General features: G+C 33.9%; 1 protein-coding gene across 3 annotated transcripts in view; it reads left to right on the top strand.

The window, feature by feature from the left end:
• The window catches only part of UBE2W (ubiquitin conjugating enzyme E2 W), a 69,214-nt gene extending 53,598 nt beyond the window's left edge, over positions 1-15,616 (top strand). For 2 of the 3 annotated variants that reach the window (XM_004011742.4, XM_042254342.1), the window contains 2 exons: positions 1,957-2,032; positions 10,018-15,616. In XM_004011742.4, coding sequence (XP_004011791.1) covers positions 1,957-2,032; positions 10,018-10,031 — 90 coding nt within the window. In that variant the 3' untranslated portion in view covers positions 10,032-15,616. Of the gene's footprint in view, positions 1-1,956; positions 7,012-10,017 lie in introns of those variants that run through there. The other variant, XM_060393816.1, reaches the window with a different exon arrangement.
• The last annotated feature ends 1,805 nt before the right edge of the window (positions 15,617-17,421 follow it).

Here is a 17,421-nt window from a genome sequence, read left to right as displayed (position 1 = left end):
TGTTTACATTTAAATGCATTGATTTACTATTAAAAACTAGAAAATGATTTTGTTCTCTAATTCCTTCATCCTTTTCTAACCCTCATCTTTCCCCTCACTTTCTAGTTGTCTCTTAGTGTTTCTTGAATAGTTAGTATAAGACTAATCATTCCATTTAAATTATTGATAAACATATTATATAATATAAACTACAAATTATAATTTATTCAACCTAAATGATAATCTGGAAGTTAGATTCTGACAGCATTAGTTTTGTGAAAAATGATAAAATTCAGACATTATTAGGACCCTACTATGTGCTATTGTTACTGTGCTAAGTACCAGGTTACTAAGATGAAGAGGAAACATGCTCTGGCATTGAGAGGAATCTAACACAAAACAAACTTTTTAAAAAGTTTTAAAATTCACTGAAAATTGTTCTGTTAAAACAGGTGAGTTTTATTCTGTAGTGCGTATGGATATATGAATTTCACTTTAATTGTCAACTCTCAGAATACAAATTTTAATTTTACCAGAGACATTTTTTTAGTCATAATTCTTCTATTCCAATTTCCTTTTTCATAGTCAATAATGGTTCCCTAGACTGAAGGCTTTTAAATCCATTATGTCCGCAGATTGAAGATCATTTCTGATACTGAGATCAGGGGCCTTTCAGTAACCTACACTTTAGTCTCAGTGATCTTGTGATATAGATAGCCCAAACTTTCCAGCTTGTATTCCATTCTTAAAACAATTTAGCTAATCCAATTTTTTGTATACTTTATTTTTTTAAGAAACATATCTCCTAGTCACTTACTAATTTGCTTATATTCTTGATAAAAGCAAACAGAATGAATTTTCCCCCTTTCTTTTGATTTTTGAAGATTGGGTTGTGGTAAATGAGTTTATAAAATTGTTTCAGCAGTGGCAGTTTATTCTACAGGAGCACAGGTTATGACTTTACAGGACAAACAATAGCAGACCATCTATTCTTTGAAGTAGGCATCTAATTTCACGATAATTTTTCGGGAATTTTTTCTAAACTGTATAAACAAGATCTTGGAAGAGTTGTTCACTGACTTATGTGCTACTTGTTCTGTTAAATTACTATTACTGCTATCTCATAAGAGTTAGATCATAGTTTTGTATATGGATTTTGGAACCATCAAGTGAGACTGTCAGTTTTGCTTTCTGCTACATCTATAGTCCTATTCACCATTGCTATTTAGTTGGACCTATCATATATCTACTAACCTGCCTTCAGTGGCTCTAACACGCATTTCACATGTTTCCAAATCTTTGTAGAGAGGCACATATATCTTGTGTTTGATCATCCTCTAATAGTTTTCAAGAAAATTCTTTTACAACCTGTCTTCACTGTTGTTGGCATCACTATTTCTGATGTAGCTCCCCTGTAGAGCTGCCATATGCTTCTAATAGTGTGCTCGCCTGGACATATGTGTAGCAGAAATGCTAATGTATCTCCCCCTTCTTCTCCTCTTACATACATTTTGGAAACAGAATCCTTTGGTTTCTCCTTAACTATACTTTTTTTCCAGGAGAGCAATAATCCTTTGCTTATAAATTGCTAGAATTTCTCAGACAAAGCTAGTTAGGTAGACTTTTGTTTTGATTAGCTCATAAAAATAATTATTATTTCTAGAGAGACAAGATAAATAAAACTAGAATTCTTTAGAACCTAACGCTGCCACTATGGTTGATTGTCATTCTCTAGTAATCCCACTGGAAGCTAACCCAAATCACATATGCATATCTATTTTGAAAAAAAAAACAAAAAACAATTTCAGTGTTTTAGAGGCTACATTTCCTGGAATATACTTTTTTTCAGTTGTGACATCAGCACTTATATCGTTTCTTATACATTCTATAATAATTTTGCCTAGAGGTTTTTATTAAAAACTATCTCCTTATGTTTTCCTATTTTGTAACTTATCTATTTAAACTTTTTTGTTTCAGAGACGACCACCAGATAATTCTTTTTATGTTCGAACATGTAACAAGAATCCAAAGAAAACAAAATGGTGGTATCATGGTAAGCAGTTTTATTTAGAATGATAATTTTTCAGTATTTATGTTTGAAAGATTATAAATCTGCTTGGGAAAAAGAAGGGATTATATAATGGATGTTGTGGATAAGTTAGACCAAATTTTTAATGGAGCACATAAAATCATGGCCATCATACAAGTAGAATCTAAAATTGCTTGAATATTCTGCCCTACTATTTTATTACAAAAAAGAAGTACTCAATAATATTAAATCAAATTAGAACTAGCCTATTTGGAAACCTGTTCCTGGAGATAGAAGTTATGATGCCAGTGTACTCAGCTGTGGTACTGTTGTTAGCTGGTAGAATGTCACATTGTTCGAGATGGCTTATTGACTTAAAGAAAGCTCTTCCTAATCTAACAGTTATTCCTAAAAAAATCTGAGGTTGTACTGACTATAGCTTTATGAATACATTATTTTAATATTTTAATTTCTGTTTTTGTTTGGTGATGGTAGCTTAATAATTGAAGGCTGCTAGCACGTTTTCTAAACTGCTTCCTCAAAGAGGTGTTTGAAATTAAAAACAGAAAAGAAGAAACCATAAAATTATTATTTTGAAATTTTATAAAAATTTATGTTCTTTACAAATTATTGGTTTAATGTGTAGTTCAATAGAAATTCAGTAGAACAATAGAATGGGTGCTTTTAAGGTTTGGAAAAAAGATGAGAAAGCAGGTTTGTTTTTGTTTTTGTTTTAATTAAGATATTGAAGGAGGATAAGCCTACCAAACACCAAAAGATAATAGTGTAAGAACAGACATCAAAATAGAATTATTCTTTTCTAGGCCTTTTTGTATATAAGTTTTGAATATGTGAAAAATAAGTGTATCACAAACCAATGAGAAGGGGAAAATTTAGTAAGTAATCCTGTTAGAAAATTGGTATTTTGGGAAAAGAAGATTTTATCTTTTCATATAGAAAATATTTCCTTGGATTGAATTAATAAGCACTTTAAAAACTACATACAATAGACAGTTTTTGTTTTAAGTTGGGTATCAATTCTGGAGGAAGGAAGAACTTCTAAACTTACAAGGAGTCACAGATTAAACATTTAGATATATGAAAATGTAAATCTTATATAAAAGCTTGGGGGAAAACCTCAAATTACAGTCAATGTAAAGTTAAAAAATAAAATTGTGGAAAACATAGCTCTGTAAAAATAAAGAGCATTTATAATTGCTACTAAAGAATAAATTAATTATAAGCATGGGCGAAAAAGTTCAACATGGTAAAATAATTAAATTTTAATATTTTGAAACTTATTGGCAGTTTTATAAAATGAGTGTGGTGTTGAAGGAGGAGGATAAAGAGCTTAATAAAACTTTTCTTACTTGCTGGTGGTATAGCGGTGATAGTCACTCAGTTGAGTCTGACTCTTGCAACTCCGTAGACTGTAGCCTCTCAGGCTCCTTTGTACATGGAGTTCTCCAGGCAAGAACACTGGAGTGGGTTGCCATTTCCTTCTCCAGGGGATCTTTCTGACCCAGGGATCAAACCTGGCTTTCCTGCATTGCAGGCAGATTCTTTACCATCTGAGCCACCAGGGAAGCCTGATGGTATAGCAAGTTCAGTTCAGCTCAGTCATGTCCGACTCTTTGTGACCCCATAGACTGCAGCATGCCAGGCCTCCCTGTCTATCACCAACTCCCAGAGTTTACTCAAACTCATGTCCATTGAGTCAGTGATGCCATCCAACCATCTCATCCTCTCTTGTCCCCTTCTCTTGCCTTCAATCTTTCCCAGCATCAGGGTCTTTTCAAATGAGTCAGTTCTTCACATCACATGGCCAAATTATTGGAGTTTCAGCATCAGTCCTTCCAATGAATATTCAGGACTGATTTCCTTTAGGATGGACTGATTGGATCTCCTTACAGTCCAAGGGACTCTCAAGAGTCTTCTCCAACACCACAGCTCAAAACCATCAATTCTTTGGCCCTCAGCTTTCTTTATAGTCCAACTCTCACATCCATACATGACTACTGGAAAACCATAGCCTTGAGTAGACAGACCTTTGCTGGTAAATAATGTCTCTGCTTTTTAATATGCTGTCTAGATTGGTCATAACTTTTTCTCCAAGGAGCAAGCGTCTTTTAATTTCATGACTGCCTTCACCATCTGCAGTGATTTTGGAGCCCCCAAAAATGAAGTCTGTCACTGTTTCCATTGTTTCCCCTCTGTTTGCCATGAAGTGATGGGACCAGATGCCATGATCTTAGTTTTCTGAATGTTGAGTTTTAAGCCAACTTTTTCACTCTCCTCTTTGACTTTCATCAAGAGGCTCCTCTTCGATTTCTGCCGTAAGGGTGGTGTCATTTGCATATCTGAGGAAGCAAGTTAATCTTTTAAGAAAGCAACAGCTTCTCTTTCTTTCACATCCTCTTGCCTTTTAGGACTAAGCACTGAGTTGTCTCTTCCCTCTGTGCCTTTACAAAAAACCTTTTCCAAAAAAAAACAAAAAAACATTCCTTGAGTGTCACAGTCCCGTTTACCTTTCATAAGTTCTTTAAATTATCAGAGACTAAGAGAAGTCAGTCAAGAATGTTGAGAAACCCAACTACATCAAACATTTTTTAAAATGTCAAAGTAGGCAAGATAGTTGTCATTCTATTTCCAACCCAACCTCACTAATAATAGAAAAATTCCCCTATTATCTTTTCCACAGTGTTTTTTTTTCCTTTTTTTCCCCCCCACAGTGTTTTAAAACCACTTTTTAAGTTTTTGTTTTTGTTGTTAAGCTTGAGAAGAAATTGTTTTAGAGTGATGGAATTTAGAAAATACATATATTTTGAAAGTATAGTCCTCTTTGCCACTCTGTGCCACCCCATTGTTAGACAATATATTTCCATTTTCTTTTCTAGGCCACAGGGAAATTTCAAAAAGATAATCATCTTTGAAGGTCTCTAATGCTGTCTTGTTATGTTGAAAGGACTTAGAAGAAGGCCTTTACTTAAGAATACTTCTAGAATTTCTTACTGCCTGCTTTTGAATAAGAAAACTTGCATAATAAGTCAGGAAATATAATAATTCTTTAAAATATACTTCATAGATGTTGTTTTTCATAGTTAGTAGTTTTTATGTGTTACTTGAGAAATCTGTATTTTTATAACTGAAGTAGAAAAGTCTTAATTGTTTAAAGATGGATCATCTCCAAGTTAGCAAAGAATTTTTTTCTTTTAAAGGCTTTTTAAACTAAATTAACCTCTTACTTAATGTAAAATAGTACAGAGTTTGTGTAAGAATTCATCTTCCCAATAAACTGATTGAAAGTATCCCTGACCCGATATGAATCAGCCATTTTAAAAAGGCACCTGATTCTAATTCAACTAAACCTTGACTTTCTTGGTCTTGTTTCCTGTTGCAGATACAGATACTTTATTTCATTTACAGATAATCTGGTTTAAAACATCCTCAGTTTATTCTTTGGGCTTCCCAGTGGTAAAAAGTCCATCTGCCAGTGCAGGAAACGCATGAGACGTGGATTCAGTACTCGGGTTGGGAAGATTCCCTGGAGGAGGAAATGGCATCCCACTCCAGTATTCTTGCCTGCCAGTCCATGGGGTCACAAAGAGTTGGACACTGGAAAACACTCACCCCCACCCACCCTTCTCTACCCACCCACCCGCATTCTTACTTTGATAGTTTTCTGCTCTTGGCTTGAACCTTGTATGCCTGGATCATTCCTCTCCTGCATTTTCCATTAAATGAATGGTTTTCCTCCATGAATGACTGTCATACAAAATCAATGAAGGGTAGTGTTCATTACACTTTGAGGTGATAGAGCCCCCACCCTGTCATTCAGGTGGTTGAGTACAGGGACTCTTCCTTGAACTCTTCCTTTATCTTTCCATAGCTAAAGCATTTCAGCTGTTTAGTTTCTATTGTCTTCTCTCTTCTACATTCCACGATAACAGTTACAAACAATATGAAAAATAGTTCACCTTTGTATTATAGTTGAATTTGGAAAAATCTTATCAAAAAAGGTAATCATACTCATTCATTAAGCAGAACCACATCAGCTTTGTTTTGAAACTTTGGAAATTTCAGCTTACATTTTTCTGCTTAGCCGCTTTAGTTCCAAAAGATCTGTAATGGTTGTGTTCCCCTTAGAATGTGAGTTACCAAGAAATATGGGCTCTAGTTATTTTCTTATCATCACCTTTGAAAGGATTGCAAGGTCAGAGGAATGTCAAGATATTATTTACCTGCAACGGTAAACAAAAGATCAGAGACTAAACAAAGGCTTGCTTGGTGTTGGAAGAACTCACTGAAACACTTATAATTCGGTTTCTAGAAACCACGCAGAACTGTAAGCCTCAGGTGTCAAACTCCACAGCCATTCTGTGTGGTGCTGACCAACATACTTGGGTCAGCATGGGCCAGGATGTTTGTCAGGTGTAATCAAAGAGGCAAGAGAGATTTGCGTTCAGATTAGTGACATCTCTGTGCCTTAGAAGGGGCTTCCAGGGTGTACAGTGGAGTCATTATTAATGAAAAACAACAAATCTAAAATTGAGTTGATCTCCTTTTGTTTAGAGGAGAAGGACTCAGCTGACATAGCACAATTGAGCTGCCCAATACCAGTGTTGAAAAGAAGCCCAATTTGTGATCTTCCACATTATTAGGACACCCTGAAAATTAGGCCAGTCATCCTAGCCCAGTTACTGTCTTTGTACACATCACACCTTACATTACACTTCTTCTGAGATTTTTCTCCAGCATGCAATAAGTTATTAAAGTGTAAAAAGTCATTGGTGTGTGAATATATATTGTTTTGTTAATTACTTGAAGATGACTATCAACGAGTTGCCGAGAACTCTTTTACTTTCGATTCACTAAGAAATGAAGGTCATACCTGCATTGGAATGCAAATATTCTGTGTTGCCAGTTAAGGTAGGGGTCCATATGCTTTGAAAAATCAGTTGAGCTGAGAATAGGGTTAAAAAAATAAAGGGACCTAACCAAAATAGGTAATAAGACAACTCTTCTCAGCATACAAAAGGACTAAAGAATTAATCTACAATTCAGATCTAGAATTTTCCTTAGAAAATAGATCTGTACCCAGTCCAGTGCACAGATTAATGATTGAACCTGAGTTCTGTATCATAAATGTAATTGTTCTTGAAAAAGATAAAAAAACACCTCTGTTTATGACATAATAAAAATATTTCAGTGAGATAGCCAAGTAGAATCCATTGATAATACCTGTCTATTTCCTGGGATCAATATTAAATATAAATGACTTAGTTTCATAAATGATTACTTTTCACAGATGGGAGTGTAGATCTATGGTTCCTAAAACATTTTCCTTAAGGTGATAGATAACTGAACAGTATAGTTTAGATGACTATTGAGTATTGGCTCCAGAAAACTAGACTTACAAGAACTAAATTGACATAATGATTAGATATTATGTCCAGTAGACTGATGAGATGGTAATTTGGGGAGGAGTAAAGGAATGTCTTTTTGTATAAAACTATAAAGTACATTCTGGTTCCATTCAACTGGAACATTTCCTATAGACAATAAGGATTATAAGGGGATAGGAACACAAAATTATCTCAGACTAGTATAACAATTCCTTTTCTCCTTGCTTAATGTATATCTGAAGGTTTACCTCTGTTAGTTGTGAGCCTTTTTATTTGTACTACCTTTTAGTGTTATACAACCACTTTGTAAATTCCTGAGTCCAAACTTTCACTCAGTTTAATTCTTTGCCCTTTATTTTCTATGGGATAGCAGTTCTGTGATCTACTGTGCAATCTTTCTTGAATCAGTTCATCAGAGGAAAACTTTTAATTCCCTAAACTGTTGAGACACAAACTTAACTGTAAAGATTTATTTTTGTTTTTCTTGGAGGTGGAATCCCACTTCATATCTACTGACCTCTTACTCTGTTCCTTTACTTCTAGTCTTCTGTCCCTGGGAATATTCAGGGAGGTGATTTCCAGTAAAATGTGGTAGTTTTTATACTTTGGGGAAAATTAAGTGATCTTCTAATGTAATTCTCTCATTCATAATTTCCAGAGGCCCAGTGAAGTTAGCCATGGTAGGTGTCACCTCTTTGGAACTGCCAATTTGTATATTATATTTGAGGGTATAATTTTAGTAGGGTCTTCTCTAGTTCCAGAAAAGATTTAAGTGGTTTATGATAAGATTTTTTTTTTAGGCCATAATTTTGCCACAAATATTGTAGCCAAGAGGTTAAACATAATTGTGTTCTTCCACCACCTTTCCTAGACCTATGCTTGTCTTGACCCAAGATAGGTTAACTCTTAACAACTTTTTTTGGGGGGGACCCAAAACTAGGAAACTATTCCCTCTGTTAACAAATGAATTTTTTCCTTCTTAGTGATTTCTCTTATTTAGGGAAAAGGTGGACACGGGTTTGGGTCATTACCTGTCTCCATATTGAACTTTTACTCATAGATTCCTTATTACCAATATAAATATATTATATATAATAGATAATATTACCTATTATATATAATGTTTCAGTCTATGGGTCCAGCTTGACATCCTAGGTAGATTTATTTTAGTGGCATCTCTTAGCTTAGTGATTTAAATGTGATTAGTTTTAGTACTAATTTCAAGAACCCTAGTGTTATAAAATACTCTATTGGAGAAGTGAGGTTTTAAGAAACCTCCTCATATTCTGAAGCTTGTTCTGGTCCATGACAAACATATTTTCTTTATTCCAAGATCCACAGCCATGTAAGGAACAGATATATATCTATATATAGGCTATTCTGTGTGGCATGCCGGATTTTAGTTCACTGACCAGGGATCAAACCTACACCCCCTGCATTGGGAACACAGAATCTGAAACACTGGACCACCAAGGAAGCCCCATAAGACACGCACTTTAATGTGACAGAGGCTGTATCTACTTGATCTCTTCTTAAAGATGTTATTTATTTAAAGGATTCTGATGACTTAGATGCAGCTTATTTTAAAAATTTAGTCTGTTTCACCATTTATATTACCCTTGGTATAGGATTGTGAAATGTTTCACTAATTTGCCCAGCGTAGAAGTCAGATTTACTGCTTTTTAATTCCCATTGAGTCTTTATGAGTGAGAATTTTATTAGCAATATATCAATCCTAATATGGGACAGTTTGTGTAAAACATTTTGGTCAGTTTTTCAGAATTTTCTCAAGAGCTTTCACAACTTTGAGTTAGTTGCCACTGGTCTTAAATCTTTCTAAAGGTTCTTCATAAATAAGAACTAATCCTCACAATCCTTCAAATATATTTTGTGAGATAAGTGTTGTGAAATAAGTGATGAACCCCCCAGAGTTTATGTTACATAAATGTGTTGAAACTATCAGGTGTCACTAAATCTTTGGGATTTTTTTAAATGACCTCCTTTGTGCATATATATATATATATATATATATATATATATATATATATACACACGCATACATATATATATATACACACACATACATACACTTCCTGAAAATTTATTTTCTGAAGAGAAGTTAATAGCATTTACTGTTGATTGATTTAGAGATTATTCCTCATTTGTGAAGTTACTTCCTTCAGAGACACGACTTGTATTAGTCTTTGTTAAGTAGTGTGACAGTGTTGGTTGTGAGTTTACTTGCTGTCTCATTATAGTTTTAAATTGTTACCTGTAAAAGAATTCTCTGATGACTGGTAATCATTAATATGTGCTAACACATATCAATTTATCATTTGGAATAGAATTTAACATACTGATAATAATATCATTTTAAAGTTTATGCAAACTACTACTTCTCTGAAAACCTAGAGTTTGATTTGTTTGTAAATATATACTTGAACACAAAATGGACTCACTTGCAGGGGATCCAGGGAGATGAGTCAGAAACATAAACCATGTTCTTCTTGCTACTTGAAATTTTTTGCTGTGTTAGACTGACTTGTAACTTTTACTTATGCATGCTTGACTGTTTTAATTGTCTTTTTTCTCCTTTTCTTAAAGATGATACTTGTTGATGCCACTGTTCTCATCCTCCTAGCAGAAGATAGTCCTACTGAGAAAATGAGCACTTTGATCATTCAGTCTTTGAACTTTAACCTTTGACTGGAAGTGACCTATAGGCAATGAAGACTGCTTCCTTTGACTGCATTTTTACTTGTGTGCATTCGGGGCGCATGTTGATCGCTGGTTGAGTCCAGGCAACTGACATGCTTTGATTAGTCATACAGTATTAATGCAGGTGTCAGGAAATGTCAAATATAATTCCATTTTTTATTTTTATTTTTTTAAGCTTTTGAAAAGTTCCAGGTCCTCATGTATTGTGCAATAACAATGACTTCCTTGGCGGTTTTGCGACGTTCATTGCCGGCAATGGACGTTGTAACAGGAAAAAATTTCATTAACTTCTGCCACTCAATGATTAATGCGTGATAGGGCCTATGACATGAACTTAACGGTTAGAGTGGGATTATAAATAAAGTGAGGGATCCAACATTACTCTGAAAGTCACCCCAACTGCTCATATTTGGATTCTATGCACTGTGAACCTAAGGTTAACAGCATGAATTAACATGCGTCTTTAAAGGACTGTAATGAAAGATCATTGCGTATTTATTGAATTGTTTATATCTGCTGTCAAATTGTTTTGACATGGACAGTTTTCAAGTAACATTGGCAGAGAGGTACAATAAGTTATCCCTATGGTGAAAATAAATTCGTTTGTTGTACATAGTTCCTCAATCTCTGAAGTAAAGGTATGAGTAATATAGGGTATAAATGGTTTAATCAAGGCTTTATTTTGGAAGTAAGAAAAATGGCAGTGATGATTAAACTGCTACAGTCCATAATTTGGGCTTGTTGTTTGTACATTATCAATTTTTTCCAAATAGATGACACTCTGTTACTTCCTGCTAGCCATCAGCATGAGCCCTACTGCCTAAACACTATTTCATTTATTTATGTTTGGAAAATCCATAAACATTTTTGTTTGCAATTTTGTTTCTTTTGTTATGTTTGAAGTCAAGTTTGAATGTTATGATATTTTTAATTGAAAAACTTTTGTCAAGTTTTTTCTTGTAAATTTTCTTTACTTGTAAGTATCATCTTGTCCTTCTATTCTGTACCCTAAAATAAGAAATACATTTTTGACAGAGGCTTAATGTTTTAACAAAAGAGTGTGGACATTTTTATTTTAAAATTTAGGCAAAAGTACATTATAGAACGGTATGTTTGCTTATTTGTCTCACACAACCATACAGGTTTTTTTTCTTAGAGGGATTTGTTTGTTTTGTTCTGTTTTGTTGTTATTTAAGACTTCACTTACAGGTAGACAACATTTTTCTATAGAAAAAAAATTATTTGAAAGGTCCAACTCTCAGTACCGTGTAAGTTGATACTGCAACTAGGTTCTCTTTTTAAAAAGCAATTAATGTATTTTATAAATTACCTTTTCGCATATGCAAAATCTGTTTCTACTATAATGTTATTTTTACTAATGCCTGTTGTTGCACTCGATGACATATCCTACAGTGAATATATGAATCAGTTTGGGCTTAAAAATGAAAGCCAGTTGGCTGAAAGGTTTGAAATATGTACCCCAGCAAAACCATCCAATCAATAATTGGCAGAGAATATTTTAAAAATTGTTTTTAATCTCTGTATAGATGACGTTTTGTAGCTTTGTACATGTTGTTAATTAAGGGCATATAATTTTACACTCTAAAAGTATAATTGTTGAACTCAGGGGTGGGTAGACTTCAAAAATACGTCTGCTGTAGAAATTAACTTGAAAAATTTTTAAACTATGGCCAGCCACCAAATTGTGGACACTGTTTATACTGCTAGTTATTAATAGCAACTACCACTGTTCAAAATTAAAAACATTTTTGTTCTGTCTTGCCTAGATGTACGTAAGTTCTCTCAGCAGTCTGTTATCAGTCATATTAGTTGGCCAGTTTAGCTAAGACAAAAAAATGTTTTTTGGAATGCTTTGAATTGCTCTTAGTTTTTAACTGCTTTTTAATATGAAAATTGCAGCTGTAAATGATGTATTTTTCATATTTTACATAACTGCTCTAAACTACTGATTCACTTGGTCATTTTCCCGGGTGGTGGGGGTGGGGGAAATCTCTCTCCATACTGCTGGTCCTCTTACTAAGATCCTTTTATAAGGAAATGACCTGTGACATTTATTCACCAAAGGAATTAATATACCAGGTCAAAGGATAACATTGCTATCATATAGATTAATAGGTCATATATAGTCTCAATTGAATTTTTTAATATAATAATATTTTAACATACCTCTCTCTCTACATAGAGATACCATAAAATAAATTAAGATGACAAAAAGGAAAGTAGAGGAGAACCAAATAACTCTGGTACATTTTATGGTTTAAGGGAAAGAAGACGGGACGAAATATTCTAAAACATAGATGCACCAACCATTCAGAATTTGCAGTCTGATAACACCCGTGTTACTTCCTTGAACTTTAGGAATCACTGAAAACTCATGTGCACTTAGATTTAGTTAATTTTAAATATGTTACCTTATTAAAAGACGTAAAGATGTTTACCTAAGTCAATTACCAACTTTGTAATAATAAAAAGAATATTTCTCTGTAATATGTTGTTGAATAACAACCAGAATACCAAGCAAGTGTGTACATAGGAACATGCTACTTCCCTCTGCCCGCATTCCCTCCGTGAGGCACTGTCTGCAGAATTAGACCTTCAGATTTAGACAGCATGAACTCTCTTCCTTTTTATTTATTTATTTATTTATTTTAAGGCCATTCTTCTGGTTTGCCAAATTCTGTTAGGGCAATAATACATTCAGTTCCTTATTTTGCATGCTTAGATCACAAACTTGGTGCCCTTTCAAAAAAAAAAAAATGTCAAGTAGGTAATTAATGCCATAGATTTTAAAGAGAGAAATGGTTTTCAGTTTTTTAAGATAAATTTTTAAAAACAAATTTTATGGCAGTTCTCTTAAGGAGTTTAATATTCATCTCTAAAGAACTTACTTGTACAAATTCCTCCTTTTTAGCCAGCAGGGAAATAAGACTTTTTTTTTTTTTAATCCCTGGAAGAAAATGCTAAAAATTGCTTTTATATACAGTTCATCTGGAGAAAGATCTTGATCTTCATTGTTTTGACTAGGTATATAAATATTTGGTACAAAGTAATGAGAATAGCCACTTTTTTCCCTTTTGAAATTTTAACTATATGCAAAAACATATATCATTAGATTCCTGTGGTGGATAATAATTTCTTCAGATTCTAAAACAGGTATCTAGTGACTGCTTAATTGTTCCCAGGTTGCATCAAAGATAAATTGAAATGAGTAATGATATGAAAATGGTATGTAACCACATATTACTTGTTTCTGATAATCAATTCTTATTTTTTTTAAAGCCTATTGTTTTTGAGAATTGAGACCTTTAACACTTGTTAAAGCTTCTTCCTAAAAATAGAAGAGAAGAGGATACTGTGTGTTTAAAAAATAATTTTTTTTTAAATAAAGAATTCGGTGTCACTAGTTCTCAGCCTTTATGGTTACTGCTGCTTATATTTCTCCATCTCACTTTTATTTAGTTTTTTGTACATATTTTAGCTGAATGCATAAGGTTTGTAACTTGTGTGTGCACGTTTATTTTCCGAAAGAGCTGAGGCTTGACTGAATGTCCCTTTGAGGATTCATTGCTACCAAAAGCCAGCTACTGCACTATTCTTTTATGCTGGTACCTTTGCATAGTTAAGGTCTGTGAAGGTGTCTTTAATGCGCACCTCCTGGCCCTCGTCCTCTTTGCAGTCTTTGTTTTTATTCCTCCTTTATTTTTCTACGTTCTCATCTCACAGGTATCAGTGGATCAGTCTTCAGTGCCCCTCTGACCACTCAGCTTTTCTCCCCTCTTCCCTCCTTTCTTTCCTCCCTTCCCCTTTACTCCCCCTTTCCCATTCTTGAGGATAGGCAATCCAGAGGAGGGTTATTAAAATTCTATCCAAAAAAAGTTTTAATGAGAATACTCTATCCTACAAAAATTTCTAATAATTTTAGTCCATCAGTAGATGGCTAAACTTGTTGAACAATTGTTGATAAATACGGTACCAGTTAGCTCTAATTTAGTTCTTAAATACTGAGGGAATTTTGTTTACTTTCTGGATATGGCTCTCTCAAAGCCTTTTTTTTTAAGATTTTGTTTTCAATATGAACCATTTTTAAAGTCTATTTTGAATTGGTCACAATACTGCTTCTGTTTTCTGTTTTTTTATTTTTTTGGCCCTGAGACATGTGAGATCTTAGTTCCCCAACCAGGGATCGAACTCACACCCCCTACATTGGAAGGTAAAGTCTTAAGCACTGAAACAGCAGGGAAGTCCCTCAAAGACTAATTATTGCCCTAATGAATTAAATTACTTATTTTGATGAGCATGTTTTTCCTTTTAAGTTTTTAACAATTAATGATTAAATGTTAATCATTTTTGAGATTTGGGTGGAACTATTTTTTAAAAATAATTTGTGGGAGATTTTTATCTTCTCAGCAGAAATTAAAGACAGACTTATATACACCCTTATCACTAGAGGTCCATGGAATCTAAATTTGTACTTGAAACTTAGATCTGTGTCCTTCAAGTTGAAGTTCTAGTTCTGACTATGCTCCTGATAATTTAGATTTTTTTTTAAAAATTTCATTCTCTAATGTTAGTATTGCAACTTTTATTTGGGGATGAATCTCAAAAATCATTACATGAATGTCTTTTTTATAAAAAAATTTTTGTTAATAAAACAGTGTGATATCTGAAGCAATTTTGACTATGGAGCAGGAATGTCTGAATAGACGTCAGTACATCCTCACGTACCAGAACTCGAGTTTTGCAATTTCAGTGCAGTTGATTGGGGAAAGGAGAAGCAGTTCTTGTTCTATTGGTATACACATCATAAGGGGTTTTGAGAAAACTGCTCCTACAATAATTCTCAGAGCTGTTTTCTCAAAGGCAAAAGTGTGGTTTCAAAACTCACAGGGCTTTGGCTTGTCAGGTGTGACTTGTCAGATTTCATGGCACATCATATATCGAAGAATCCTGCCTCTGTAATTAAAAATCTGGAACAGGGCAAATAAAGAATTTGGTAGATTGTTTCAGATACCTAGAAATGCAGGTCTCTTCATAGTTAACCACAGATTGTTTACATAATGCAAATTGATTGTCAAGCTCAAGGTAACACAGTTATTTGAATAGATTATTAGGTCAGTTATCTAGTAGCCAAGAGTTAGATGCATGTTCAAGTTATAATGAATTTTTTATTTTTAGTTGGTACCATTCTTCTCGTAATATTCAGAAATACAAATTGTGCATTTTATTAATAGGAATGAAAGCTCATGCTGGAAGATTTGCATAGGGTGGATGTATATATTTTATAAAATCAAATTGTAAAATATGTAAAGCTACTGCTTTTTAAATAGAATATAAATGTTGACAGATAAATCTATATATTATATATTTTTAAATACATGTATGAAACTTTTGTTAGTTGAATATAAACTACATTGTGTGCTTTATGGAACTCAGTAACTTTTAATAATAAAGCAGTTGTCATTGATTTCTTTTTTTGTAGACTTCAATGCTAAATTGGATAGATATTAAAACTTTTTGTAGTTTATAATAATGTGAAAATTTACATAGTAGTTCCCCTTTGCAAAAGACTGTGATCTTTAAAAGATTATGGAGATAGTAATGTGTCCATTTCCAAAATGAATACAACAGAATGAAGATAGTCACTAAAACACTTTGTTTATTTAAAGATCATCTTTGCTTGTTACTGTAGCCTAGTATATTTTAGTGATTCTTTATGCTTCAATTAATTAAGTCCTGGTTAAAGACTGGGCATTTTCAAAAAAGATGGAAATTGAGACCAGAACACTTCCTTCGAGTTAATCATGAGTCTGGTGCTCCTGAACTTCAGGCTGGACATGCTGTAATGAACTTGCATATACTTTACTAAGTGTACAGATCAACTAACTTACATAACTGAGGGGCTCCTGAAGCTCTGAGAAGAGAGAAAGAAATAAGCAGAAGGGAATATCTCCACATCTCAGATATTCCTGGCAGGAAGAAATTCAGTGTGCCCTGCTGCTAGTCTTCAGTTTTCTTTTCACAGGAGATCTGCTTGCCCAGGAACAGCATACTCCTCCACTGGGGCAGCCATGCCAGCATAAAGCTCTTTTATCTCTGCAAGCTGTTTCTACAGCCCTAAACAATGAGTAGCTGATTAGATAAATGCAAGATTTGTCTTTCTTTGTACTTTGATGGCCCTTTGTTATAATCCTTAAGATAATTTCTACCTCTCACAGAAGGGATGACTTTTCTCCACTAGTTTAAGCTACGTGGGTAAGTGGTCTTAACTGAAATCCTCCCTATATTCCATAGTACTTTTCACACTAAGGTAACACATGGCAAAATTAAACATTAACTGAATAAAAGTCTCAAATAAGGAAAGCTGAAATAAGTAAGGCAGAAAATACCTTTCATACATGTACTTGACCTTCAAGTACTTAATGTAGGTAAATACATGTAATCATACAAGACGCTAATGTGGATGATTGTCCTACAGAAGAGGTATCCAGCGTAACATTAAAAATCTCATCTCTACTTTCAACCTCCCAAATGTCTGTTTCTCTTTTCTGTTACGGTTAATTGCATTCCTATCCAACCTAATTATACAAATGAAGAATCTAACACTATTTAGCAGTCCTCTCCGACATTTTTCATCATCAAGTCCTGTTGAGCCTGTCTTTTTAAGCCATCTCTGGTATTTCCTCCTTTTCTCCAGTCCCTTTGTTAGGACTTTTCATTTCCTGGCCCTGTTCTCAGGCTGCTCTTCAGCCCCCTACACACCTTGTTCCATAGATAACAGCACAAACAAAAAGACTACTGTGTTCTTTAATGTTCTTCCCTGTTGCTGGAATGTTCATTATCTGCTTTTCTACTTACAAGGTCCACTACAAATGTAGTTGTAAGGTTATCATCTTTGTCCTTCCCTTTTAGAATGCTGTCCTACCAGCCTTCTATCCTGAATGCTTTCCACTTGGACGATGTCTCACTTGCGTTTGTGTACCCAGGACTGTGACACACAGTACCTATCACAAAAGCTTTTAATAAATGTTAGTTGAATTAACCTGATTGTACTTGTATTTTTATCCCAGCTTTTTCAAGGAAACATAGGCAGTAGCAATTTTTGAACAAATCTAAAGCAAACTACCATCTGTGTGAAATGTTAGAATACCCTACCCTTCCTGTCCCAGAGAGTTGGAAAAAATTTGTTTTAAAGTATATCATGAGTCATTCTTTTTTTTTTATATAAAATGCCTTATCTCTGAGGTAAATTGCTTGAATGTGTTCACAAAT

This window comes from Ovis aries, chromosome 9 (genome assembly GCF_016772045.2).
Source record: "Ovis aries strain OAR_USU_Benz2616 breed Rambouillet chromosome 9, ARS-UI_Ramb_v3.0, whole genome shotgun sequence".
In the NCBI taxonomy this organism is placed as follows: Eukaryota; Metazoa; Chordata; class Mammalia; order Artiodactyla; family Bovidae; genus Ovis; species Ovis aries.
The sequence above is the reverse complement of the archived record's forward strand: the minus strand, read 5'-3'. Positions and strand labels throughout refer to the sequence as shown.